The sequence below is a fragment of the Mesoplodon mirus genome (genome assembly GCF_964341445.2).
Source record: "Mesoplodon mirus genome assembly, chromosome: 14".
Taxonomy (NCBI): Eukaryota; Metazoa; Chordata; class Mammalia; order Artiodactyla; family Ziphiidae; genus Mesoplodon; species Mesoplodon mirus.
This window is the reverse complement of record NC_138990.1, coordinates 62296196-62322630: the sequence shown is the minus strand read 5'-3', so window position 1 is coordinate 62322630 and position 26435 is coordinate 62296196. Positions and strand designations below refer to the sequence as shown.

General features: G+C 44.3%; 1 protein-coding gene and 1 pseudogene across 5 annotated transcripts in view; one reads left to right on the top strand and one right to left on the bottom strand.

The window, feature by feature from the left end:
- Window positions 1-26435, bottom strand: part of PRKCE (protein kinase C epsilon) — a 608554-nt gene that overhangs the window by 254746 nt on the left and 327373 nt on the right. For all 4 annotated transcript variants that reach the window (XM_082641774.1, XM_082641775.1, XM_082641776.1 and 1 more), the window contains 4 exons: window positions 26138-26267; window positions 7297-7439; window positions 4520-4616; window positions 1499-1698 (listed from right to left, as the gene is read on the bottom strand). In XM_082641774.1, the coding sequence (XP_082497900.1) occupies window positions 1499-1698; window positions 4520-4616; window positions 7297-7439; window positions 26138-26267 (570 nt within the window). The remainder of the gene's footprint in view (window positions 1-1498; window positions 1699-4519; window positions 4617-7296; window positions 7440-26137; window positions 26268-26435) is intronic.
- LOC309815175 (pleckstrin homology domain-containing family F member 2-like) lies at window positions 9666-10536 on the top strand (annotated as a pseudogene). Its single transcript has one exon. The product of its transcript is annotated as a pleckstrin homology domain-containing family F member 2-like (transcript).

Sequence of the window (26435 nt, the reverse complement as noted above, 5' to 3'; positions counted from 1 at the left end):
ATCATTTGATGTTTGTGCACTCATTTCCCTATAAATGTAACAAGACTTTCTCCCATTAAATAACTCCTAAGTACAGTATTCTAGTAGAGCTAAAGAACAGTAACTCAGAGGCTTCATGAAGGTGTTCAGGATGTTACCCTGAAGACCTTTGTCGCCCACATATAATACAAACTCTTTAAAACTGGCTCAAACTTTGGCTGCAATTTCTCTGAGGAAGCAACCTAAATGCTCTGGAGTCATCAAAGTTCCCATCCTGCTTATACCCTATGAAAACCTGGAAACTCTGAGCCTGCTCCTTTCCCCTTGAATCTTGCTCAAAACTAAACCAGGTCCTGCTCACAACCCAGAGTTATGCCTCCTCAGAGGACTGGGGTCTGTTTCTTATTTAACCAGTCTCCAAAGAATGTGATTGCTTCATCTTTTGCCATTTAAGCCAATCCCAGTTCCTTTCCTGCCACTGCGATCTCAGGATGAGATGGGGCAGGTGAGATGGGTTAAGAACCAGGTCTCATAGCCTGGGGGTTCCAGAGAGCCACTCCCTTCGGAGAGAAGTGGAGCAGGTCTGCAGCTCAGCCTGCAAAAGTCCAGGACGTGTGAGGGCATGGGACCCCTGGGAGCTCCCAGAGCCAGGCACCTGGGCCCCAGAGCACCGGCGCTCTGCTCTGGGAAGTCCTAGAAAGATGACTCCCATCGACCCCCAGGCATGGCTTTGGGAAGAGCAGGAATAATCAGGGGTCTGAACTGAAGTGTTAACCAGCTTCCTAGGCTCTCTGCCCTTCCATCTTCTTTCTAAAATAAGCCAGGATTATTTTTCCATCTCACCCCACCTTCAGAATTCTGGCTGATCAATGCAAATACTTTAGCGGGCACACTCTGCACCCACGCCCCACATCGCTGTGTCGGGCTCGGGGTGAGCAGGAGAGGGAGAATGGAACCGAGGGCAGTGATCCCTCATCCAAGACATGAGACAGTTGTGCTCAATCTCTTGCCAGGTGCAGAGGACAAACAAGACATTTAGTCAGTGGCAGAAAAGTCAGTTGACTAACATTATATTTCCAAAGTAATACATGCTAAGATTTCCTTTGAGTCCCAAGTTCACTGAGGGCAGAGATTCTAGAGTTCATTTCCAAAGTCTTCATGATGAATTAAAGCCAGAATTTCAGACGGATCTCTGAAGGGAAGAGAGCTATCGTTACTATTATCGATAATGGGATGCCAAGCACACGTAATGCAATTTAAACCGTTCCAAGTGCTTTCTCCCCGACTCTCTCATTTGATTCCTGTCTCCATTTGACAAACGAGAAAAACTAAATCCCAGAGAGGTGGAATGCCTACACTGAAGTCCCACAGCTAGTTAGCAGCAGAATGCTGGCTCCTGTCTGCTTGGCCTCAGGCCATTTGCACTCAACAAGGAAGGAAAACATAATCAGACTAGGCTGATATGTTCATCACTTAATCTTGGATCAAACCAGCAGCCCTGCCCCTGCATGTCACAGACCTTGCCGAAGCTGCCTTTGCCCAACACCTTGATGAAGTTGAACTCATCCAGGCCCAAGCGCTTGGCCTGGCCTTGCCGGACTTCACCATTCTCGCCCGGGCTCGCCAGCTGGCCATCGGTGGATGATGCTGCCCTGTGTTCCTCCCCTCGGTTGTCAAATGACAAGGCCTTCCGGATGTTGTTTTCAAGTTCTTTTATTTCTAGGGCCAAGGGTGACAAGATATTGCATTAGCGCATTACCTCACGAGCCCTTCCCATTAGGATTTAATACTCTGAATTTACCCCCATGAGCTCTCAACCCTCTTTCTGGTTCTTCATAGCAGCAGACCCAGTGGGGCATCCCTTTACGTGTCTTCATTTGCTCTGCACACTTTCCTTGGCACCTAACGTACAGGAAGGCCTAGGCATGCAAAGAGGAGGCCGTCCCCGCCAACCAACTCCTTCAGATCTTCCTTTTATTCTGGGACCAGGCCACCTCTCCGAAAGCCCCCTTCAGCCAGTAGCCTATTTATTCCATTATTCTAGGTGTAATGCAGGAATCCCAGCCTTCTCTGGAACCTCGCAGAGTCCCAAAGGCAACAGGTACCCTTCCAGTTTCCTTTGAAAATCAGAACAATGACTAATGGAGAACCACTGTTACAGTAATTATTGGTGAGGTAATTGTTTCAATAGCTGGGACTAAGAAGCCTTTACCTTCTAAGGGACTTTATTTGGGCTTGTTGCTGGGTTTATTCTAAATACCCATCTTACACAAGGTTATCTAACAAAATGAGCAATGGGCTTATCATTACCAAAAGAACTGCTTCCCAAGAGTGACATGCTGCAAATTTATCTTGGACGGGACAGGGATTCCTTAGTACGATTTCACAACTATGACACAGCCTTGTGCCCCTCCAGAGTATGTGACCTGAATTACCTGGGGATGATAAGGCGGGATGATCCTTTGACCTTTTCTATTTGAGGAAGCTTTATTGTTAGCTATATATTCACCAAGACGTACACTCCTCTGTGCAGAAATGGGCATCTTAAGCATAAACTATTTTTAAAAGATGCTCCTGAATAACTGGGATCACAGGAGGGGAACACAAACTACTGACCCTTGGGAATCAGAATCACGCATTAGTGGCCACGTGCTGATTGACACAGAGACAACTTTGGCTTCTTTTCAGAAGGACTGAGGCCAATGAGAGCTCACTCCAGGGACCTGGAGATCTTCCTTGGATCTGGAGTTTGACTCCTCTGAGATGTGTCGGGGCAGGGTAGAGGGGAGGGGTGAAGACAGCTCCCGAGTCTACAGATATGCCCACGCCAATTCTGCAGTTTTCTATCTCTTACTCTTAACTAAGTATAACTTTTGGTCTCAGCACAGAGCTTCTCAGCCTAACTTCCAAGGCAAGTTAATAAGTGGATTTTGGAAGACAGAACTTGGATGCTTGGGGATTATCAAAACTTGAAGAAAATGTCTTTCTATGTGTTCTGACAACAGAGGGAAGAGGAACAGTGCCTTATTTCTGCTCTGCAATAACGCCCTGTCTTGCTAAGAGGGTTTTCACGTCCCTTTGTGCTCACAGCACTGTTGGGAAATGCCGTACTTGCGCTGACTGGGGCCAAAGAGAGGTCCTGAGGGGCACGGTGTCCTGCCAAGGCTGGACAGCACTCTGGGCAGGGACCAGGCCTAGAAACCTGGGCACCTCATCCCTTACTTGGGGTCTCTTTACCATATGACCCTGTCTCCTTGAAGCTCTCAAAGGGGATCTCAGCATTAAAAAAGGGAAACATGAAAATTCCCACACTGGGCCGGGACAGTACCTGCTTGCTTGGAGGCCCCAGAGTACCGTCAGCTTACTAACAGATGGGTCAAACCTCTTCTGAAATGAAGCAGGGTATAAGGATGTAGAAAGTAAACCAGAGCAGCATGGAGAGGGCCTCAGACCAAGTATTCTGTGGCCTCAGGACTGGCACACCCCCTCGCAGCTGTTTTATTTACTCCTAGGTAAGAAGGGCTGGGTCACAGGCATGACCCCCAGGGAGGGTTCGATGGCATGGATTCTGAGAAGGGGGTCCCTATGCCAGGAGGGGCGCAGTCTCACCCTTACCACTGACTTAGTTCCTGACCTTTGGACAAAACCTTTTCAACTCTCTGCCTTCCACTTCCTACCCTGTAACCTGGGGATGGTAAGGGAGCATGGACAAGAGAGTTGGCGTGAGCATAAAATCAGGATAAGGAAGACGAAAGAAAAGGGGCTACAAGGCACTACTGTTATGATTCATGAATGATTGTGAATGTTCTGCCGATGCAAAAATCCCTTCCCAGTGAGATCTGGTTCCGGTCACCAGAGGGGAAGGTCTTAAACACAGTAAGTCCTTCCTCAGCCTCGGCATCCTTGGATGCCTGTAGAATTCAGAAACCTCTGATGACTTCCAGCACATTCTGACAGGGAAGGAAACGTCCTGAGCTGAGCTCTAGAGGGGAGTCAGTCCTAGAGCTGGCTTCCTCCCCACTGCTTCTCGAAAGCTCTTCGCCAGCTTCACCTTCCTATCCCCACCCACCCACGTGGTAGACGCCCTCCCCCACCCATTCCCCGACTCCTGCCCTGTTCTCAGGTTTCAGGTACCAGGATGAGAGTCAGGGAGGAAGTAAGTCAGACTCAACTGAGCAGTGCTGACGGGCCTGGGAGCAGACGCTGGGCAGCGGGGTAAGAGAAGGGCTTCTCCCTCTCCTGAACGTGAAACCAGGGAGAGGCAAAAGAGAAAAAGAACCACAGCACCCCAGCTCTCTCTCTCTCACCCTGCCTGGGGGCGGATTTCAGGCTGGCACAGCCATTTAGTGCTTCACCCTCAAGAAAGCCTTGTAGAGGGAAAGCACAGCTAAGGAGTCAGCTGGGAAAGGTCACCTGGAGACCCTCCAGGGCTGCTGGCTGTTTCTGCTCACAAGGCCATGCTTGGATGAAGAGGCCTCAGGCTCCCTCGTCCTTCCAAGGACAGAGCTCAGAGGTAAAGAAGCAAATCTGAGAGTCTCACCTTGGTCACAAGGGGAGGTGGGGGCCGACCTGGATCGATCTTCCTCAGACAGTGAGCTTCCAGAAGCAGGCTGCGGGGACTCAGCACCAGCAATGAGCTAGAGAGAGGGAGAGAACGAGGGGAGAGAGGGATCAGAAGGGAGCGTGGGGAGTTTCCCTGAGGTCAAAAGCATCAAGAAACGATGCCAGGGGCCCTAGGAGTCCCTGGCGCACAGTAGCAGTTGCTGAATTGACAGTCTGAAGGCAGAGACTCAAGGTTTCATTTGCCAGTTAAAGGGAAGAAAACAAGAGATGTCAGTTTGCTTGATTTTTATTCTATCCAAATACAGCTGACCTTTCTAAGCAAAGCCCAACCTTATCCCTTCCATGAAACCTCCTTTGCCTACCCAAGAAACGCAAGTTACCTCATCCAGAGCAACTTGACACTTGCCTCTAACAGCCGCTTGCATTTATTCATTACCTTGTTCAGCTTTATTTAGTTTGGGGCTCGCTACTCAGGTAGACTGTAGGTTCTTTGAAAGTAAGACCCTATCTAGGATTTGTATTGCCCCTGGTGATTGCAGAGAGTGATACACATAACAGAAGCTCAATAAACATCTTCAGGCCTATCGGTATTTGTCGGCAATTGGCAAATTTTAGCAGGACACCCCCAGTGAAGTTTGTTTCCTGGCATAGGTGCTGGCATATCCATTTTAAGTTCCCATTTAAGTCAGAGGTTTCGACTCTGAGATTGCAAGCCCTTCTTCTCCCTTTTACTCCTGATCTACCTGCTGTGCACACACGTTCTTTCTGGATGATGGACTACTTGCAAGGGGCAATGTTAAGGGAACCAAAGCTCTAGCAAGCCTGATGCTCCTGCAAAGAAGCCCTTTAAGCTTCTGGCCAAGGGCACTTGTCTCCCATCCTCTCGTACTAACTTGAGCTACTATTTGGTTCACTTGACTTTTTCCAGCTTTTGCATTAGAAGCATCAAAGCAATACAAATATCAGGACTGAAGTCCTTTAGTCTTTGACTTTGTTCCTTCCTAAATTTCTCCATGTTGGCTTCTTACCTCCAGGATCTCCCAAATCCAGGGCAGATAGACGATGCCTGGCTACTGCCATTATGGCCCATGTAAATACAGGGGAGGGGGCAGGTACTGAGCTTTCTCTGAAATGTTTCATGACAATAAGGATTCTGCCTCAGTTTACTTCTAGCAAGAAACAAAATCATGTCTCCTGAACAGGGCTCCCTGTAGAGCTCATAAATGTGTGTGTTCAACACTGTCATCACAGGCTGTTCGTCTAACCCGCCTCCTCAGTGGAGCCCCAGCATTCTGGGTGCTGACATTCTGCTTGCAACTCCAATGTCTTGGGTCAATAACTGAAGTCCTGTTTCCACCAGCGGGACTGACAGAGCTGAGAAGAGCCACCAGAAGCACAAAATCTCACAGTTAACCAGAGAAGAGAATGGTTTTTTTCTCCAATCCTTAAAAAACTGCTTTGTTTATTGGAAAGGTAAGGAAGAAGAAGTTTAAGAAGACAGAAACAACCCAAACCTTCCCATTTCAGGGAAAAGGCTCCTCTGAGAGGCAGCAGGGAAAAGGCATGGGCAGCTTCTAAAATACCCTCCAGAAGGTACTTCAAGCAAAAATTCAGGGACAACATTTGGGAGTCAAGTTGTAGAGGCGCCCAGAGTCAGGCTTGTTTTCTAGTAAAAAAAAAAAAAAAAAAAAGCCTGGTCTTCCCTGATGGCGCAGTGGTTGAGAGTCCTCCTGCCGATGCAGGGGACACGGGTTCGTGCTCCGGTCCGGGAGGATCCCACATGCAGCCTGCCAATGCAGGGGACACGGGTTCGTGCCCCGGTCAGGGAGGATCCCACATGCAGCGGGGCGGCTGGGCCCATGAGCCATGGCCGCTGAGTCTGCGCATCCAGAGCCTGTGCTCCGCAACAGGAGAGGCCACGACAGTGAGAGGCCCGCGTACCACCAAAAAAAAAAAGAAAGCCTGATACCGGGCAACAAGGGCCACCCACCCCCACCAGGATTTCTTGCCCAGTTAACATGGTTCCAATTTTCTCATAACTTAGTCTTTCAGAGAATTCTTACATTTTCTAGGCTAGGATCCAAGGCTAAGAAGGGTCTTCAAACAAAATGCTATGGATACCTTTAGCTCTATTTACATCTGTGGGCCCTGACTTACCAAAATAACATTTTAGCAAATGGATCTCTTCCTACTGACATTCAGAATGTCACACGGATAGAGACAGGGCTTTGGTCTCCAAAGACAGGCCCAGATGTTTCATGTCACGGGACATAACAATATTTCTCGGGCAGCCGAGTACCGGCACTATCACAAATCTTCTTGGCTTGCTTCCTAGAAAAGAATGTGGTTCCAGCTCTTCATCCATTTATCCTCATTAAAGTGATACCAGAGGCAAAGTCTGAGCACTGACATTGCTTTCATGCCAGTCCTGGAGGCAGATAAGTCTATTTCCCTGTCTAGAGTCGAGTCTTTTCTGGAGGGAATTCCAGAGTCCTCATCTTGAAGCTGACGTTCCCCTAAGAAACACCACACTTGAGACTTGCTTAGCTTTTCCCCACCTCTGGAACCGAAGGAGACTTTCATGTTACCTGCCTGACCTTTTCTTTTTTCTTTTTTCTTGAAGCACGTGCTGCTTCAAGTCCAGTGTCTCAAACTCAGCAGTCTCAGAACTTCACTCCAAGTGACTCTCGGGAAGCCAACATGGAGATGCTGGCTCACAAAGAGCTCCAGAAACACCACCAAAGAGCCAGTTACCTTTTTCCTCCTCTGGCCACTGTTGGTGATTTTGTCTGGAGTGACGCCCAGGTCAGCCAGCACTTTGGCAATGCCCCTGGCGTCCACGCCACAGTTGGGAGCCACGTTGGTCTCGCAGCGCCGGTGAACGTTCATCTTGCAGACTGTAAGGAAGCACAGAGGAGAGGCTTCCAAATGGTCACAGCCTAAAACATTACCTCATTTTGTGCTGGTTGTAAAAGGAACACATGTTCATTTGTTAGAATTTCGAAAATGGAGAAAGACAAAAAAAAAGAAACATGAAAGATCACCCATCATCCCCTCACACAGAACTAAAACCATCCATCAAACCACCATACGGAGGTCACCAGTTTATGGATAAATAAAAATCACACTGAAATTTCCTTTCAGGGAGCAGAACACTGACCACAGGACGTAACTGGTTTCTCTGAAGAAAGTTCATTTGGATGCTGAACCCAAATGGGTCCCCTGTACACGGTTCACTCTATTACTCTGCTGAAAGGTGGGAATATTCCCAATCGGGGGATGCCCACAGTACAGCCTATCAAGATGCTCATCTGAAAAGAAGGAGACTGAATGAGGTGACCTCCAAGGCCCCTTTCAAATCCAAAATCTGGGTTCAAAGGGACAAAGGCCACGCTTGAATGTCTCTGTTTTGTCCACATCACTTCACTGTCCCTGGTGTAGGACATCAAAGGCGAAGATGTAAACTGTTTGGGTTTCCAGGCCAGCACATAAGGAGCTTGGAAGTTGTTGCTCTGCCCTAATGAGTAAAAAGCTGAACAAACTGGAAAATCAACAACTCTTCTTAAGATTTATCAGAGAAGTAAGGTCACAGGGCAAACCGCTGCCCTGAGGGAGAGACAGACAAGTAACTATATGAATCACAACTTAGTGGAGCAGAAACTCCCGAGCAGCAACCCCGTGGAAACCAGTGCAGGGTAGGGAAGCTGGCACTGAAAGTGGCGAACTGCTGGGGTCCCAGAGTGGACAAGTCTGAGAGTCAAAGACTCTAGGCTGACCCCGTCATAGGGGTTCCCGCACTTTGGGAGCTTTACCTCTAATTGTCTGACCAGGTTTCTCACAGTGAACATTGGAGAAAAATTCCTCCTGCTTATGACAGGGGGAGAGGGAAAGGATTTTGAAATATACCAGAGCACCCTGTTCTTAACAAGGCCTACTCTCAGGAGAAGCTATTTTGCCAGAGACTAAACTATTGTAGTTTTATCAGATCCTAAGCAACCTGGGGGAAGGGAAATACCCAACTCCAGCCCATGCTAGCTATCCTGTCCCACATAAGGTGGAGGAAGGGGGGGGGGCCTGAGAAACATGTGTAAGGCTCATAGTTCAGAGGCACAGGCTCACAGAAAGACTGAGATCTAATCATAGGACTACAGAATGCTTCCCCTCCCCCAACACCTTAGCACCATGTTACTAAAGGCCTTTTATTGCAGTTCCTGTTACCCAACACATCATGTCTGACTATCAAAAAAAAAAAATTACAAGGCATACTAAAAGGCAAAAAACAGTTTGAAGAGACAGGGCAAGCAGCAGAACCAGATTGAGACATGGCAGGTATGTTAGAATAACCAGACCAGGAATTTAAAACAACTATGATTGATATGCTATGGGCTCTAATCAATAAAGCAGACAGCATGTAAGAACAGATGGGCAAGCAGGGAGATGGAAATTCTAAGAAAGACTCAAAAGGAAATGCTGGAACTCAGAAACACTGTAAGAGAAACGAAGAAGGTCACTGATGGGCCCATTAGTAGAATGGACATAACTGAGAAAAGAATCTCTGAGCCTGAGGATATGTCAACAGAAACTTCCAAAACAGAAAAGCAAGGGAAACATACTGAAAAAAAAAGGGACAGAATATCTAATAAATGTGGAATGATTACAAAAGGTGTAACATATGTGTATGGGAATACTAGAAGGAGAAAAAAGGGAGAAATGAACAAAAGAAATATTTGAAGCAAAAATGACTGAGAGTGCCCTCAAATTAAAGTCAGACACCAAACCACAGGCCCAGTAAGCTTAGAGAACATCAAGCAGGATAAATGACAAAAATCAAAACCAATAACAAACTACACCTAGGCATATCATATACAAGCTGCATAAAATCAAAGATAAAGAAAAATAATCCTGAAAGAAACCAGAAGGAAATAACACCTTACCTACAGAGAAGCAAAGATAAGAATTACATCTGACTTCTTCTCAGAAACCACATAAGCAAGAAGAGAGTAGAGTGAAATATTTAAAGTACTGAGAGGGAAAAAACAATGCAGAATTCTGTAGCCTGTGAAATTATCCTTCAAAAGTGAAGGAGAAATAAAGACTTCCTCAGACAAATAAAAACTGAGGGAATTTGTTGCCAATAGACCTGCCTTGCAAGAAATGTTAAAAGAAGTTCTTCAGGCAGAAGGGGAGAGGCAGCATGTGGAGAGGAGGGCCTCTGGAGTGTGGAGTTCCCGAGTGTGGAGGCTATTAGCAAAAGATGGTGGATCGCTTGGCAAACAGTGAAGCAAATACTAGACGTAAAAATATAGTAGAAAACTGTTTTGGAGCAGCTGGCTAACCCTTAACTATACCTGGATGGGTTCTTATTGGAGAAGGAGTATTGACTAAGTTGTGCACAAAAAAGCCTAAAGCAAGGCAGTTTTTCTTATTCAATGATATTCTTGTATATGGCAATATTGCCATCCAGAAGAAAAAATATAACAAATAACATATTACTCCCCTGGAAAATGCCACAATGGATTCTCTCACAGATGAGGGAGACTTGAGGAATGGATGGCTGATCAAGACGCCAACTAAATCATTTGCAGTTTATTCTGCCACTGAGAAATCAGAATGGATGAATCACATAGATAAATGTGTTACTGATTTGCTCTCCAAAAGTGGGAAGACACCCAGTATGAACATGCTGCTGTCTGGGTTCCTGACTCTGAGGCAACTGTATGTATGCGCTGTGAGAGAGCAAAATTCACACCTGTTAATCGTCGTCACCACTGCCGCAAATGTGGTTTTGTTGTCGGTGGGCCCTGCTCTGAAAAGAGACTTCTTCCCAGCCAGTCCTCTAAGCCTGTGAGGATTTGTGAGGTCTACTATGACCTGCTTTCTACTGGGGACATGGCCAGGTGCCAGCCTACTAGATCGGACTCTTATAATCAGTCACTGAAGTCTCCTTTAAATGACGTATCTGATGATAATGACGATGATGATAGCAGTGACTAGGGGAATATTTTGAAATATTTAATCAGATGTGACTATCTGAGAAATCAGCTCTGGGGCGAATGTAAAATCCTGAGCTTTCTGTCAGTTTTGCTCTAGCAATGAATTTGCCTGAGAAACTTTTAACCTATGTGCCTCAATATATTCTATAGAAAATAGGCCCTGTTACCATCCCCCAACCCCAACTGCTGCTGCCGCTCTCTCCTCACCTCCCCCAGCTCCCTATTCTTCTACAGGGATAGACTATTGTGAATATATCAGAAAAATTTTTGGTTTCTTATTCTTGCTTTAATTCTACACTATTTTCTTGAATGGTTGGGAAAAGATGTTTATTTACCATATCATGTACTATACTGTTGTTTATTATATGTTCTGTAATATGGAAAAACTAAAGGCAAAGAACGATGGAAAAGGAGTATGATGTGGTCAGTTAATAATGTTATTAGCTTTTTTCTAACCATCCTATCTAAAGGTTAAGACACCAGTAACAGAAATACATGCTTTGGAAATACTTTGGCTTTTTCATATACCAGGTGGTGCCTTATCATAATAGCACTGTTGCATGTAATAAAACCCTACCTTCTCACTTTTTAGTTTGTTTTAAAAATACACTGGCTGGGTTTCCCTGGTGGCGCAGTGGTTGAGAGTCTGCCTGCCGATGCAGGGGACAAGGGTTCGTGCCCCGGTCCAGGAAGATCCCACATGCCGCGGAGCGGCTGGGCCCGTGAGCCATGGCCGCTGAGCCTGCACGTCCGGAGCCTGTGCCCCACCACGGGAGAGGCCGCAAGAGTGAGAGGCCCGTGTACTGCAAAAAAAAAAAAAAAAATACACTTGTGCTCTTTGAGGTGTAAAATGAATGTTATAAATGGGTGTGATTAGAAAATACTTCTCATTTGACAGCTACAAATAACTAAATTTAGAGGTTCTTTATTCCATATGAATAAATATTTTTCCATAAAATAGTTGTGATTACTGTATATTTTTACTTTTTGTAGGTACCAAATTATAACTGTCATTCTGAGGAATCTGGCTTGAAATTTATCAAATACAAATTGTCACTGCATTATTTCTACTTTTAGTGAGACATATTTTTAGATGTAAATTCATCTGCTTTAACATTGTTTCTAGAATGAAAAATCTTATACAACTTCTTGAAATTAACCAATCTCTTCAAAAAAATCTCATGCTAGAGCACAGATCTACTTAGGTTGAAGATTTGGAAGAAATAATGTATGAGAATGGTTAGGAGAGACCAGTTAAGTTTGCCTAGACTTCATATTTGTGGAAGTATTTTCTATTTCAGTGTGAAACTATCTTGAATTTACAAATATAGTGTTATATTTTATAAAGTTTTGTAAAGTCCCAAACAATATTTCTATTTTTGTAAAACAACTGTATGTTTAATCTGTTTCTGAAATCATTTTGCAATCTATGGAAATAGAGTAGCAATTGATCTTCCTAAATTGTGAACTTTATTGAGTCAGTCTAGATGGCTTTTAAGAAGAGGTAATTTTTCACTCTTTGCTTTTGAAGCAGCCATTAGGTTGAAAGTATATTTATCATATAAAACTTGATGCATTTTACACTACTCTCTCCATTTGTATGCTGCAAATAACTGTAGTCTTTCAAATAAGAAAAATCAGTCTGAAGTTTGTTTTAAATTCTAAATTCTTTTGTTTTCAAAGGGCACAATGATAAAGGGGTCAATTCTCCTAAAAGACATTAAAATCCTTAATGTGTATGCACCTAACAACAGAGCACCAAAATACGTAAGGCAAAAACAGTGAACTGCAAGGAGAAATAGATGAACCAACTATTATGGTTGAAGACTTTTAACACCCCTCTATCAGATAGATACAGAAGGACAGATACAGAAGGCAGAAAATCAGTAAGGACATAGTTGAAGTCAACAGTCACATTAATCAACTGGATATTTATTGACTGCCTCATCCAACAACAGCAGAATACACATTCTTCTCAAGCTCACATGGAACATTTACCAAGACAGAGCACAATGTGAGCCATAAAACGCATCTTAACAATTTTAAAATAATAGAAATCATACAATGTCTATTCTCAGACCACAGTGGAATTAAATCAGAAATCAATAACATAAACATATTTGGAAAAATCCCCAAATACTTAGAAATTAAATAACATACTGCTAAGTACCACATGGGTCAAAGAAGAAATCTCGTGAGAAATTTTAAAATATTTTGAACTGACTGAAAATGAAAATACAACTTTTCATAATTAGCAGGATGTAGCAAAAGCATCCTTGAAAGATACAATCTGCCAAACCTCACACACGTAATACAGTGTAAAAGATCTATATCTATTCAAGAAATAAAATCAGTAATTAATAGCCTTCCAAGACAGATAGTACCAGGCTCAGATAGGTTCACTAGTGAATTCCAGGACCACACACTTAAGGAAGAAATTATACCAATCCTCTACAATATCTTCTAGAAGATGGAAGCAAAGGAAACATTTCCTAACTCCTTTTATGAGACCAGCATTATCCTAACACCAAAACCAACAAAGCCATTACAAGAAAAGACAACTGCAGACCAATATCTCTCACAAATATAGATGTAGAAATCCTCAACAAAATACTACCAAATTGAATCCAACAATGTATAAAAAGAAATATATATGATGACAAAATGTGATTTATCTCAGGTATGCAAGGCTAGTTCAGTATTTGAAAATCAGTTAATGTAATCCATCACATCAACAGGCTAAAGAAGAAAAATCACAAAGCCTATCAATCAATGAAAAAAAAAAGCATTTGACAAAATCCAATACCCATTCATAATAAAATCTCTCAGCAACAAAGAAATAGAGGGGAACTGCCTTAACTTGATAAAGAACATCTACAAAAACCTACAACTAATATCATGCTTAATGGTAAGAAACCAGAAGCTTTCTAGTTCCAAGAACCAGGCAAGGATGTCCCCTCTCACCACTCCTTTTCAATATTGCATTGGAAGTACTAGCTAATGCAATAAGATAAGAAAAGGAGGTAAAAGGCATAGTGCTTAGAAAGGAAGAAATAAAACTGTCTTTGTTTGCAGATGACATGATTATCTATGCAGAAAATCTGAAAGAACTGACCAAAAAACTGGAACTAATAAGTGATTATAGCAATGTTGTAGGATACAAGGCTAATATACAAAGCCAATCACTTTCCTATTTATCAATAATGATTACGTGGAATTTAAAATTAAGAACATGATATCATTTGCATTATCACCTAAAAAATGAAATACTTAGGTATAAATCTAAGAAAATATGTACAAGACTGAGGAAAACTACAAAACTGATGAAAGAAACAAAAAAAGAACTAAATACATGTAAAGATATTCCATGTTCATGGGTAGGAAGTCTCAATGTTGTAAGGAGGACAGTTCTTCCCAGTGTCATCTATAGATTCACTGAAATCTCAATCAAAATCTCAGGAAATTATTTTGTGGAGATTGAAAAACTGATTCTGAAGTTCACATGGAGATGCAAAAGACCCAGAATAGCCAACACAATATTGAAGAAGTGTTGGACAACCAACACTACCTGGCTTCAAGACTTACTGTAAAATTATAGTAATCAAGGCAGTGTGTACTGGTGAAAGAATAGACAAACAGATCAATGGCACAGAATAGAGAACCCAGAAATAGACCTACATAAACATAAAACTGATTTTCGACAAAGGAGCAAAGGCAGTACAAGGGAGCAAAGACAGTCTTTTCAACAAATGGTGCTGGAACAACTGGATATCCAATGCAAAAAAAAAAAAAAAAATGAACCTAGACACAGATTTTACACCCTTCACAATAATTAACTCTAAATTGGTCATAAACCTAAATATAAAACTCAAAACTATGAAACTCCTAGAAGATAACATAGGAGGAAATCTAGGTGCCCTTGGATATGGCGATGACTTTTTAAATATAACACAAAAGGCATGATTAATGAAAGAAATAATTGATAAGCTGGACTTCATTAAAATTAAAATTTTTTGCTCTGCAAAAGACACTGTCAAGAGAATGAGAAGATAAGCCACAGACTGGGAGAAAATATTTGCACAAGACATATCTGATAAAAGCTTATCCAAAATATGCAAGAACCCTTAAAACTCAACAATAAGATAATGAACAACCCAATTAAAAAATAGGCAAAAGACCTGAGTGGAAACCTCACCAAAGAAGATATACAGATAGCATACAAGCATATGAGAAGATGATCCACATCATATGTCATTAGGGAATTGCAAATTAAAACAAGATACCACTACACACGTTTTAGAATGGCCAAAATCTAAAACACTGACAACACCAAATGCTGGTGACAATATGCAGCAACAGGAATTCTCATTCATTCCTAGTGGGAATGAAAAACGTCTTCCACTTTGGAAGACAGTTTGGTAGTTTCTTACAAAACCAAACATACTCTTAGCTTACAATCCAGCAATCACACTCCTGGTATTTACCCAAAGTAGTTGAAAATGTATGTCTACACAAAAACCAGCACACGGATGTCTACAGCAGTTTTATTCATAATTATGAAAACTTGGAAACAACTAAGATGTCCTTTAGTAGGTGAACAGCTAAATAACCTGTGGTTAAGTTCATACAATGGAGTATTATTCAGCACTAAAAATACATTAGTTATTAACCCATGAAAGACATGGAGGAAACTTATGAACATTACTAAGTGAAAGAAGGCAATCTGAAAAGACTATATACTGTATGATTCTAACTATATGACTTTCTGGAAAAGCAGAACCACAGAGACAGTAAAAAGATCAGTGACTGTCAGGGGTTGGGGAGGGGCAAGGATGAATAGCCAAAGCACAGAGGATTTTTAGGGCAGTGAAACTATCCGTATGATACTATAACGGTGGATACAACACACTGTACATTTGTCCAAACCCACAGTATGTCCAACACCAAGAGGGAACCCTAATGTAAACTGAGGGATAATGATGTATCAATTTAAGTTCACTGATTGTAACAAATGTATCACTCTGGTGGGGATGTTGATAGTGAGAGAGGCTGTCCGTGGGTGGGGGTAGGAGGGTATATTGGAAATCTCCGTACTTGCTCCTCAATTTTGCTGTGAACCTAAAACTGCTCTAAAAGTTAAAGTCTATTAAAACACACACACGTGCACGCACGCACGCGCACACACACACACACAAACACACACAGAGTTTCTGGAGTGAAACCAGGCAGGATGGCCAGACCTCCTACTGGCCCTTCACAGCCTGGTCCCTGACCTAGAGGGAGGGACAGCGCAGACTCCACTCCCCCTCCTTCCCAACCCAGGCTTGAAGAGTTCAAGTGAATTATGGAGCTGAAGATGCCCACAGAACCAAAGGCAGGGGTGTGGGGATGGGGGAGCATGTGCGCTGATGGGAGGGGAGCTTTCTCAGGCAATATAAACAAACGAGAACGCTCCACCGCAGCCTGGCCATGGTGCCAAATCCATTAACTGAGTTATTACTAACAATGCCTGAAAATCCTCAGAGCCTCCCAGACGCCAGGCAACAGCACTCAGCTCTGCATCCTCTGCCCCACTCCCCTTAGCAACAGCTACCCTCTGACGCACAGCCCGCCTCACCTGCACCTGCCCACCAACTTCATGCAAGTCGTCTTCTGTCTCTTCTGAGGTGACAGAAAGGACAAGAATGAAGCAACCAAATGAAGAGAGAGAATTTCTTAGCAAGGGCAGCTTATATAGGTGATTTAGTCACTGGCGCCCCCTAGTGTTGTAACGCCAGACCTGTCCATCCTAATGAAACAATTAGCTCGGGTTGGCTGGCCAGTAAGATAGGATCGTTCTTTGGAGACTTTGCTTTTCATTTTTTAAAATTCTGTTATTTCCCTAGGAGAACTGTGTAGTTGTCCCAATAGGTAAGTAAAAAAAAAAAATCCAATAACATGTCAGTTAAAATGGACCACATGAAAAAGCAACTTTGAAAGTGCTTTGAAAAGTCTGGAAACAAGAGGGCAAAGTTGACTGAGGGAGGGGAACTTGACATAATTTAGGCAGCCACAGTGGGGCTCCTGGAAGCTTTAAGGTGACACCCAGAGGCTGCAGATCAGTAAGAGAAAGTGGATGTGCCAGTTGGAATCAAAAGAAAGGGGAAGTCAGAAAGAGAAAAACAAATACCGTATGCTAACACATATATATGGAATCTAAGAAAAAAAAAAAAGGTCATGAAGAACCTAGGGGTAAGACGGGAATAAAGACACAGACCTACTAGAGAATGGACTTGAGGATATGGGGAGGGGGAAGGGTAAGCTGGGACGAAGTGAGAGAGTGGCATGGACATATATACACTACCAAACGTAAAATAGATAGCTAGTGGGAAGCAGCCGTATAGCACAGGGAGATCAGCTCGGTGCTTTGTGACCACCTAGAGGGGTGGGATGGGGGGGTGGGATAGGGAGGGTGGGAGGGAGGGAGACGCAAGAGGGAGGAGATATGGGAACATGTGTACAACTGATTCACTTTGTTATGAAGCAGAAACTAACACACCATTGTAAAGCAATTATACTCCAATAAAAATTATAAAATTATACTCTTTTTTTTAAAAAAAAAAAAAAGAAAGGGGAAACGTTTGGGGCAGACAAACCAGCCAAATCGCCCCTTCCGCACTCCTCTGGCCCATCCCGATTGGTGAGCACCCAGGCCCAGTGGCAAGGCTCCCAAACCCCTCACAGCTCGAGGCTGCCCCTAAGGCTTCCCTTTCCAGGCAGCTTCATACTGTTCATTTTCAACTGTTCCACCTGGATGAAGAAACAGAGCTGCCTTGCTGGGGCTCTTCTAAAAGGAGGACCATTATAGTACTTCTACCTAGTTTTTCATCGCATATTTGTTGAGCTCCTACTCCGTGCTGGGCGGTGCTGCAGCGGCAGTGTCATCCTCAGGACAGATGGGGGCTCGAGCACTCTGACCTGCATTTTGGTTTCCACGTTTCCACCCTTTTCATAGCTGAGATTAAAGCAAGGGTTGCAGTGGGGCAAGTCAGGCTGTTGGGATTTCTCCCAAAGCAAGCAGATGACACTGTCAGAACAATGACAAAGGGAGATGGGCAGGCCTACGTGCCCTGCAGAAATCTCTTTCCGTGAGGGTTATTTGGCCCTAGAGGGTGAGCCAGGGCAGTGGTTTGATTTCGTAACAGGTTAGTCAGCCAGGCCACACTCAGGGGCAGAGCACACACAATTTTGAACAGGAAATTGTGTGCTTGTGCCATGGAGGCTGGCAGGGGTGGGAGAGTGACTGATGCAGAGTCCTGGGCAGAAGATGAACACAGGAGGTTAGAGGGGAGCTCCTTGGGGGTTAAACTGGGCACCAACTGTCACCAGATAGAGAATGGGCACTGGAACCACCATTCAAAGCTTTCCAGAAGCAATGACTGGCCAACTGTCTGCTACCTGGCATTCCTCAGACAAAAACTCTGAGTCTCCCAGTGACCTTCCACTTAAGATGCAGGGCATTTGTCATGATCCCCAGGCATTGCCAGCTGCTACTGCAAGGATTCAGAATCAACCAAGGAGACTCCTGTGGCATGTCCGTGCTGAGCAGGGAACTGCTTCTTCCTTCCCTGTCCTCTAGGTATAACTTGTTACCTACCTAGAACATCTTTCCTTGCCCTCCTTTCCAGGTCCTTCTCCTCCCTCAAGGTGTAGCTCAAGCCCCATTCCCCCCAGAAAGCCTGTCCTGACCAAGTTCCTGTTGGCCTCTCTTGCCCTTGAACTGCTCACACATATTTCTGATTCACTGCTTGAACTGTTGTCTATATTTAACTTATGTTTTAATGCCCAAGTAGAGGGCAAGTTTCTAGAAAACTAAAGTAATGTTTTATCTCCAAGTTCTCCCTGATGCCTTGCACAAACCAGGATGCCATGCTTTTCAGTGTAATCTAACTCTGTGGAAATTAGTTAACACACAGGCAGCAAAAATGACCAGACCCCAGCAGATAATAGGTAACTGAAATCCTAAAGTCACTACATAGGCAGTTTCTGATCATGCAAAATTAAATGTCAAGGCACAAGAAGGTGAAGCAGTCAGTGAACATGACTTATGCAAAAACAAACAAGCAACAAACAGATGAAAAGTCTCCTTATGTAATTCCCTCCTTATGTGGTTCAACCACAAAAGATAGGGCTTGAAGTTACTACAGGACTTCTACGAGCATTTCTTCATAATTATTCATACAAATGCATGAAGATGCATTTAATGCTGCTGTCTGCAGCAGCATTAAATGGTGAGGACACAGAAACAAGTAAATGTCCATCAAGAAGGTAAGCTTTAAATAATGTATGGAATGTCCCATGATGTGGAATATTAAGCAGCCAGTAAAAAGAATGATGCGACCTTATATACGCTGACTTGTAGGAAAAGCAAATTACAGAACAATGCATATAGCATTTAATTAACAAACATTTGTTGAAGGCTAATGTGCCCGGCACTGTTCTAGATGCTGGGGAAACAGCAGAGAACAAAATAGACCAAAAAAACCTCTGCCCTCATGGACCTTATATTCTGATTAGGAGAGGAAGAAATAAACATAAAATATAGGTAATTTAAGTTATCAGAAGGTGACAATTGTTGCAAAGAGGAAAAAAAAAAAAAGCAGAGGAAGGTGAAGGAAGTTAAGAGATGGGAACTTCAGTTTTTAAAAGGGTAGACCTCCCAGAGAAGGTGATCATATTTCTGTGTGTGTGTGTGTATGGTGGGAAGGGGGGTGGACGGCATCTAAGTTGGCTTATAATAATCTCCACCTTCTGGTATCTGACCCTTCACACCATTCCCTCCCATTAAATGGGGGGCTGGACGTAGTGATTCTCTTTTAACGAACAAAAAATGTCAAAAGTGATGGGATGTCATTTTTGAGATTAGGTTACAAAACAGTATGGCTTCTGTTTTGAGCATACCCTCTTGCTTTCTTGTTTGCTTGCTCTGAAGGAAATCAGCTTTCATGCTGTAAGTTGCCCTATGGAGAGGCCCATGTGGCAAAGAACTGATGTCTCTAGCCAACAGCGACATGAGTGAGCTTGGAAGGGATTCTCTTCCAGTTGAACCTTCAAATGAGACCAAAGCCCCACCTGTCAGCTTGATGCAAACTCATGAGAAAACCTAAGTCAGAAGCACTCAACTAAGCTGCATTCAGATTTTTAACCCAGAGAAACTCTGAGGTAATAAATATTGGTTGTTTTAAGCCACTAGGTTTTGGGATAATGTGTTATGCACCAACAGATGCCTATTACAGCGTATATGTGTGTATATAAGTATTCATGCAACAAATGCACACAGAAAGGCTTGAAAGGATCCACAGCAAATTGTTAGTAGCAGTTAAGGCTGGGGATGGATGTGGAAAAAGAGCACAAAGGACTTTAATATTTTTTATACATATCCTTAAGACTTAAGTCTTGCTTGAATCTTTCCTAGTGAGAATTATTTATTATTTGTGGCTGTGTTTGTTTGTTTGTCTTTTGGCCACACTGCGCAGCATGAGGGATCTTAGTTCCCTGAGCAGGGATTGAACCCATGCCCCCTGCCATGGAAGTGCGGAGTCTTAACCACCGGACCGCCAGGGAAGTCCCTGTGTTTTTCTTAATTCTAAAAGTACAAATAAAAGTTGAAGATATGACAAGGAACCTAGTTGTCAAAAAATAATAGTGAAGGGCTGATATTTTCAAAAATGATGAGAATAAAAATCCTTTTTCATGTCTCTAATGTTTTTTAAATATCCAAAAAGGAAGGAAGGGAAGGAGGGAGGGAGGGAGAGAGACCTTTCCTTCCTCCTATCTTTATGGCTCTTGCAGCCACTCCATGAGGTATATACAGCTAAGATCACTCTGTTTTCATTACTTTCATTATAATTCTCAGAAGGCAGGTGGGCAGTTGGGGTCACCTGGCCAGTGGGCCCTGCCTGCAATTGCCCAGCCAGGCAGTGATAGAACCAGGACAGACCAGTTCCCTGGACTCCTAATCTGGGATCTTCACTGGCCACAGCTCTCTGCCTAAGGGGTTTCCCCCAAACAAGATGGCCTGTTCTTCATTACCCACGGGAAAGTGACCCTCTGCCCCTTAGCCCACAAAAGCAGGCTCGGATCACAGCTGTTACTAGGATAGGATCTGAGAGAGAGTCAGGAAGCCTGGAAGGAGATTCTTCAGGAATTTCCAGGCCAGACCTTTCCCAACTGTACCTATCCTCCACCTCGGTACAGAGCTGCAGTCAGAGGGGACAGGCAGGAGTAGGGAGCCCACGGCAGATGGGGACGGGCAAACCAGGGCTGCTGCAGGGCCCTGCAGGGCACACTGTGGATTGTGTAAAGAGGTCTGGCTTTCTGTTAAACTGCCCCTCGGTGCCTGATGACTTCAGGGCGGCTGTGCTGGAGACATGAGTGTGAGCTCATGGGCAGAAGAGAAGTGGGCGGTGACCCACAGGACACGTGAGAATCCCACATCTTCTTTAGAGAAGGAAACACAAATCCTAAGGTATTGGGAGTCTTTACCTCCACAGGGAAATAACTCCATGAGTCAATGGAAAAACAAAACACAGTGCAAAAGGACCCTAGGGGGTTCACTGTGCAGGTGGTCAGGTTGGGGAAGCAGCACAGTTCAAATAAAGAACAAAAAGGGTTCAAATGCCTCAGTGATGCTAATATTTAAACGTTTGAAGCTAATTTCTGGACTAATAGTGGCTGAAGGCTCAGACAGACCCTCAACGAGCCTGGAGAGAGACACAGCAACTGTGCCAGCACTCAAATCATAAGACAAAAGACAGGAGGGAACTCCCTGGCAGTCCAGTGGTTAGGACCCCGTGCTTTCGCTGCCGAGGGCGCAGGTTCAATCCCTGGTCAGGGAACTATGATCCCGCAAGCCACGTGGCACAGCTAAAAACCAAACCAAAACAAAACAAAAAAAACAAAGGACAGGAATGAAATATTTTGCCTTATCACTTAGTGCTGGTGTTTTTCTGCCCTGATTAAGGACTCAGTTACCAAAAACAGCCCGTGAGCATCCTCCAAGCATCTGTCCCCTCTGGGACATGGGAGGGAGGTGGCAGCCCGGAGGACAGAGGTGAGTCCCACAGGCCCCTTGTTGTATCCCCTTGTGCACATTGTTCTCCATTCTCCACCAGTAAAATGGGGGTAATTATGTTCCCTCTCCCTGGCTGACAGAGGGACGATCCCTGCAAGAGTGTATGCACCACACTTGAACCCATGTGGCTCAGGCAATTTTAGGCTGAGGGGAGAGTGACCAGGACAGTCTCCTAGCTCCTTCCCTATAGACCCAGAGAAACTGGTTTCACTAAAAATACCTAAACGGATTATCGCCAGGAGCGGGATGGGCAACAAAGCTGAGCTGACGGCCAAGTGGCTGGTGTCCCACCACGACCAAGGGATAGGGCTCCAGCCCAGGAGACCAAGCCAGCCTGATCCAGCAGAGGTGAGGATCTGATGGAGTCTCCCCGAGCAGGAGACGGCATGGAGCACGGGTCAGAGCCAGGTCAGGAGCCCGCTGCCTGGGTTTAACTCCAGCTCCATGGGGACTTGCTCTGGGACCCCGGGCAGGTAACTAAGTCTTGATTTCCTTTTCTTAGCAATCGTAGGAGCGGAACCAGGCTTAGACCCAGACACGAGGGGCCCCTGCCCTGGCCCCTCCTGGTCTCTTCTGGTCATCAACCTCTCCACAGGGTAAGGGGCCTGCAGGGGCAGAAAGACTTGAGGTTGAAAAAGGATCAAAAGTGAGAAGCAAACACAGGGGATTGGTGGGGCGGGGGGTGGGGTGGCGGGCAGTGAAACCACTCTGTATGATACGTGTCATCATACATTTGTCAAAACCCATAGAGTATCCAACACCAAGAGTGAAATTAATGTAAGTTATGGACATTGGGTGATTATGATGTGTCAGTGTAAGTTCAGCGACTGTAAGAAATGTATCACTCTGGTGGAGATGTTGATGGTGGCGGAGGCTCAGTGTATGTGGGGTCAGGGGGTATATGGGAAATCTCTGTACCTTCAGTTCAGTTCTGCTGTGAATCCAAAGCTACTCTAAAAATATTAAGTCTATTAATTGAGAGAGAGAGACAGGAAGAGCAAGAGTAGGAAAGGAGCAAGGAGGAAATGGCCAAGTCATGGTAGCAGAGGAAAAGGACAGGGACGATCTGTGAAATTTGCTGGGGGCCCTAAATTCTGAACAGCCTTTACCTTCTTGTCTCTGTGTGGCCTGACCCCCTCACGTTCCCCTGGGCTCCAGTGAACAGGAATCCTTGCTCTAGGCAGCCTCGCTCATCCCATCCTTTACTTGAGCAGGCTTGAGAGTGTTTCCTGCCAAAACAGAGCTGAATACACTGTCCCTGGGCCTAGCCTTCTCCCGGGGTCATCCAGGGACCCACAGCCCTAGTTGCTGCGTCTGGCTATCTGGGCTGCTTTCTAAAGATATCAGTATTTATGATATGACAAATCTTCATTTAGATTCCCTAGGTAGATCAATAATTAACAGATTTACTAAAAACCAGACATGGCTTCATCAGAGTCCCATCCAAAGCAGGCACTCTGCTTCCCAGCAACCCCACTCAACTTTCCAAAAATGCATCACTCCTCTGAAAACATTTGAGATTCCTGCTGCACTATTTTTCTTTCTCTTCCTTTGTTTTAATGTCACGTAATGGCAAAAAGGATTTCGGGTAGGCCCTGTTTCTTTCAGGTCATGTGCTAGAATTCTAGAAAGGGAAATGTGAATGTCTGGGAAGCTCACACAGGACACTAGATGTGTCAGCAGCCAGCACTTCCTCCTGTCCTGGGGCAGGTCGTCCTTATTTCCCGCGACAGCTGTTTCCAACCCTGCTCACGCCTTCCACACCACCCCCACTTCTCACCCCAACTTTGAACAGGATCTCCTGTTTCAGAAATCCTTATTTTTATTTGCAATGCCCTCAAAAGATTCAGAACTTAAATGATCACTCTGCCTAATCACCTCCTCCTGGACTCCCTTCCCCAACATAGGACACATATCTGTACCCTGGCCTGGCCTTGAGGCTTTCCTTCCACTGGGAGAAGGGGTATCCATCTCTCTGTCCCTGTTCTGTCAGTGGTCCCCTGGCTCTCCTGGCTCACCATTTCCACTGTCTTTTTCCTGATTATATAAAATAACCTGAAAATACTTCACCCTCCATTCTCACTTCAGCCTCTGCACTTGGGCATCCATCCCCACTGCCCCACCAAGACAGCTCCTGCTGAGGGCACTAGTGACCTCCCTGTTGTTAAATCCAACCCCATGCTCAACTTTTTTTTTTTTTTTAATTGAAGCATAATTGACCTACAACACTATGTTAGTTCCAGGTGCACAACATAGTGATTCAATATTTCTATACATTACAAAATGAGCACCACAATAAGTCTAGTTACCATCTGTCATCATACAAGGATACTACAGTATTATTGAGTCTATGCCCCATGCTGTACATTTCATCCTTGTGACTGACTCACTTACTTTGTAACTGGAAGTTTTTACTTCAATCTCCCTTACCTATTTCACTCCCCCCTCCCCCCCCATCAACCACCTGTTTGTTCTCTGTATCTATGTCTGTTTCTGTTTTGTGTTTGTTCATTTGATGTTTTATAGATTCCACATATAAGTGAAATCATACAGCATTTGTTTTTCTCTGTCTGACTTATTTAACTTAGCATAATACCCTCTAGGTCTATCCATGTTGTCACAAATGGCAAGATTTAATTAATTTTTATGGCTGAGTACTATTCCATTGTGTGTGTGTGTGTGTGTGTGTGTGTTTACACACCACCTCTTCTTTATCCATTCATCTATCAATGGACACTTAGGGTGCTTCCATACCTTGGCTATTGTAAATAATGCTGCAATGAACACAGGGGTACATGTATCTTTTCAAATTAGTGTTTCTATTTTCTTCAGGAAAATACCCAGAAGTGGAATTGCTGGATCATATGGTGGTTCTATTTTCCCATGTTCTACTTCTTACTTTAAATAACTTCTTGGAACCATTTGGCACTATCCATCATTTCCTTCTTTAAATTTTTTAAAAAATACTCTCTACCCTTTTGGCTTCCATGATGCCATTCCTTGCTACTTTTCCTCCTACCTCTGAGGTCTTTCCCTCCCAGTTCCTTTGCATGCTCATCTTAGGATGCTGGTACCCGCCCCAGATTCCCAAGTTGTTTTCTTCTTTCTTCACACTCAAGGTACTTATCCTGGGGATGACATCTACTTTATAGGTTTAACTACTACTTAGACATTGACAAATCCCAAATCTAAATGCTCAGTCTAGACTTCTCCTCTGAGTTTCGATGAGAAGGTCCAATAGTCCGACAGCTCCATGTAAACTTCCCACAGGCACCTAAAAGCTAACATGCCCCCAACTCAACTCCACAATCACTGCCTCCAGCCCTGCCCTCCCTCATGTGTTCCCTGTCTCAGCGAGTAGTGTCGCCATCCTCCCAGTTGGATCTCGTCACTACAGCCAATAAATCACTCCTCGATACCTCTTAAGTTAGTTTCCTTCTTTATTCCCACTATAGCCAGTACCTTATTTCCAGTCCTCATAATTTCTCATTGGGATCCCTTCAATGACCAATTGGTTCATGGCTTCAGCTTTCCTTCTTGTACTTTACCTCTTTCTCCAATTTTTCCACAATAGGTATTTATCAATAATACATTCACTAATAATAAAATACTGTTTTTATAACATAAAATAATTTCATAAAATTTAATGTTTTTCATTTTTAAATTAAATTTAAAATTTTAAATAATAAAACACTGTTTTTAAATAATGTCCATGAGACGTTCCTGCCCAACAGTTCATGGTTGTCCAACTCTGTGAGCAGGTTGGGACCAGCTTGTGAAACTGGACACTCTATCCAGGCCCCCAGGGTATGTCCCCACCTCCCCATATTACATGCCATTACCTGTGTCACTTAGCACACTCATTTGAGCAGAAATCAATTCACAGGCAGGACAGCAGGAAACAGAGGAAGAAACTCAAGACTCAGAAGTCAAGGTTCAAACTCTATTTCTGCTCACAAGCTACATGACATGATCAAATTACTTAGTCTCTGAGCCCGTTTCCTCATGGGGGCCATGGGCATAATGTAACATCTATCACAGGCCTACAAAGGATCAATAAGATGTGATAGTGCTTTAGCAGGGTTCCTTCCAAGAGTAAGCTCTGAACCACAGATGGTGACAGAAAAATCTCTATGACTTATTTCAGGGCCTAACTCTGAAAACTTTTCTTCCCTTCTACTCTAATGTATTTTTTCCTTCAATTTCTTCTGCACTTTCATAGACTCATCTTGTCTCCCCAGCTTGTCCACTATCTTAAAAGATGGAGCCATGCCTTCCTTCTTCTGGTTCCCTCTACAGAGTCCCTTGAATGGCCTCTGCACAGAGACTGCTTAGCAAATGCTCAGAGTAATTAATAAGGGCTTAGCGAGGGCTTGGGCTCAGTCCTCTGGCCAGGCCTGGAACACACTCTCAAGGCTATGAAAAGATTCTTTAAAGGAGGGACATCGGAGTGCAGGTGTGGGGGAGGAGGCCAGGACCAGCGCCTTACCTTTGCACTGCAAACCCTGCCGCAAGAGGCCCCAGAGCAAGGAGCCACAGTGGTCGCAGAAGGTGGGAACCTTGTAGTTGTGGATCCCGAACTTGTGGGGCATGTTGACACTGAACCGCTGGGAGCCCACCTGCAGGGACAGCAAAACACAGGGTCACCGCTAAGCTCCTCGCTCTGAAAGCTGCCCTGGGAAAGAGGTGCAGAGAACCTCCCTGCTGGGACCCTTATCCCACTCTCTCTGCTGCTCTGCTGGACTCTCCTCCCCCATCAGTCCCCTCCGGGACTCCAGACCTCCAAC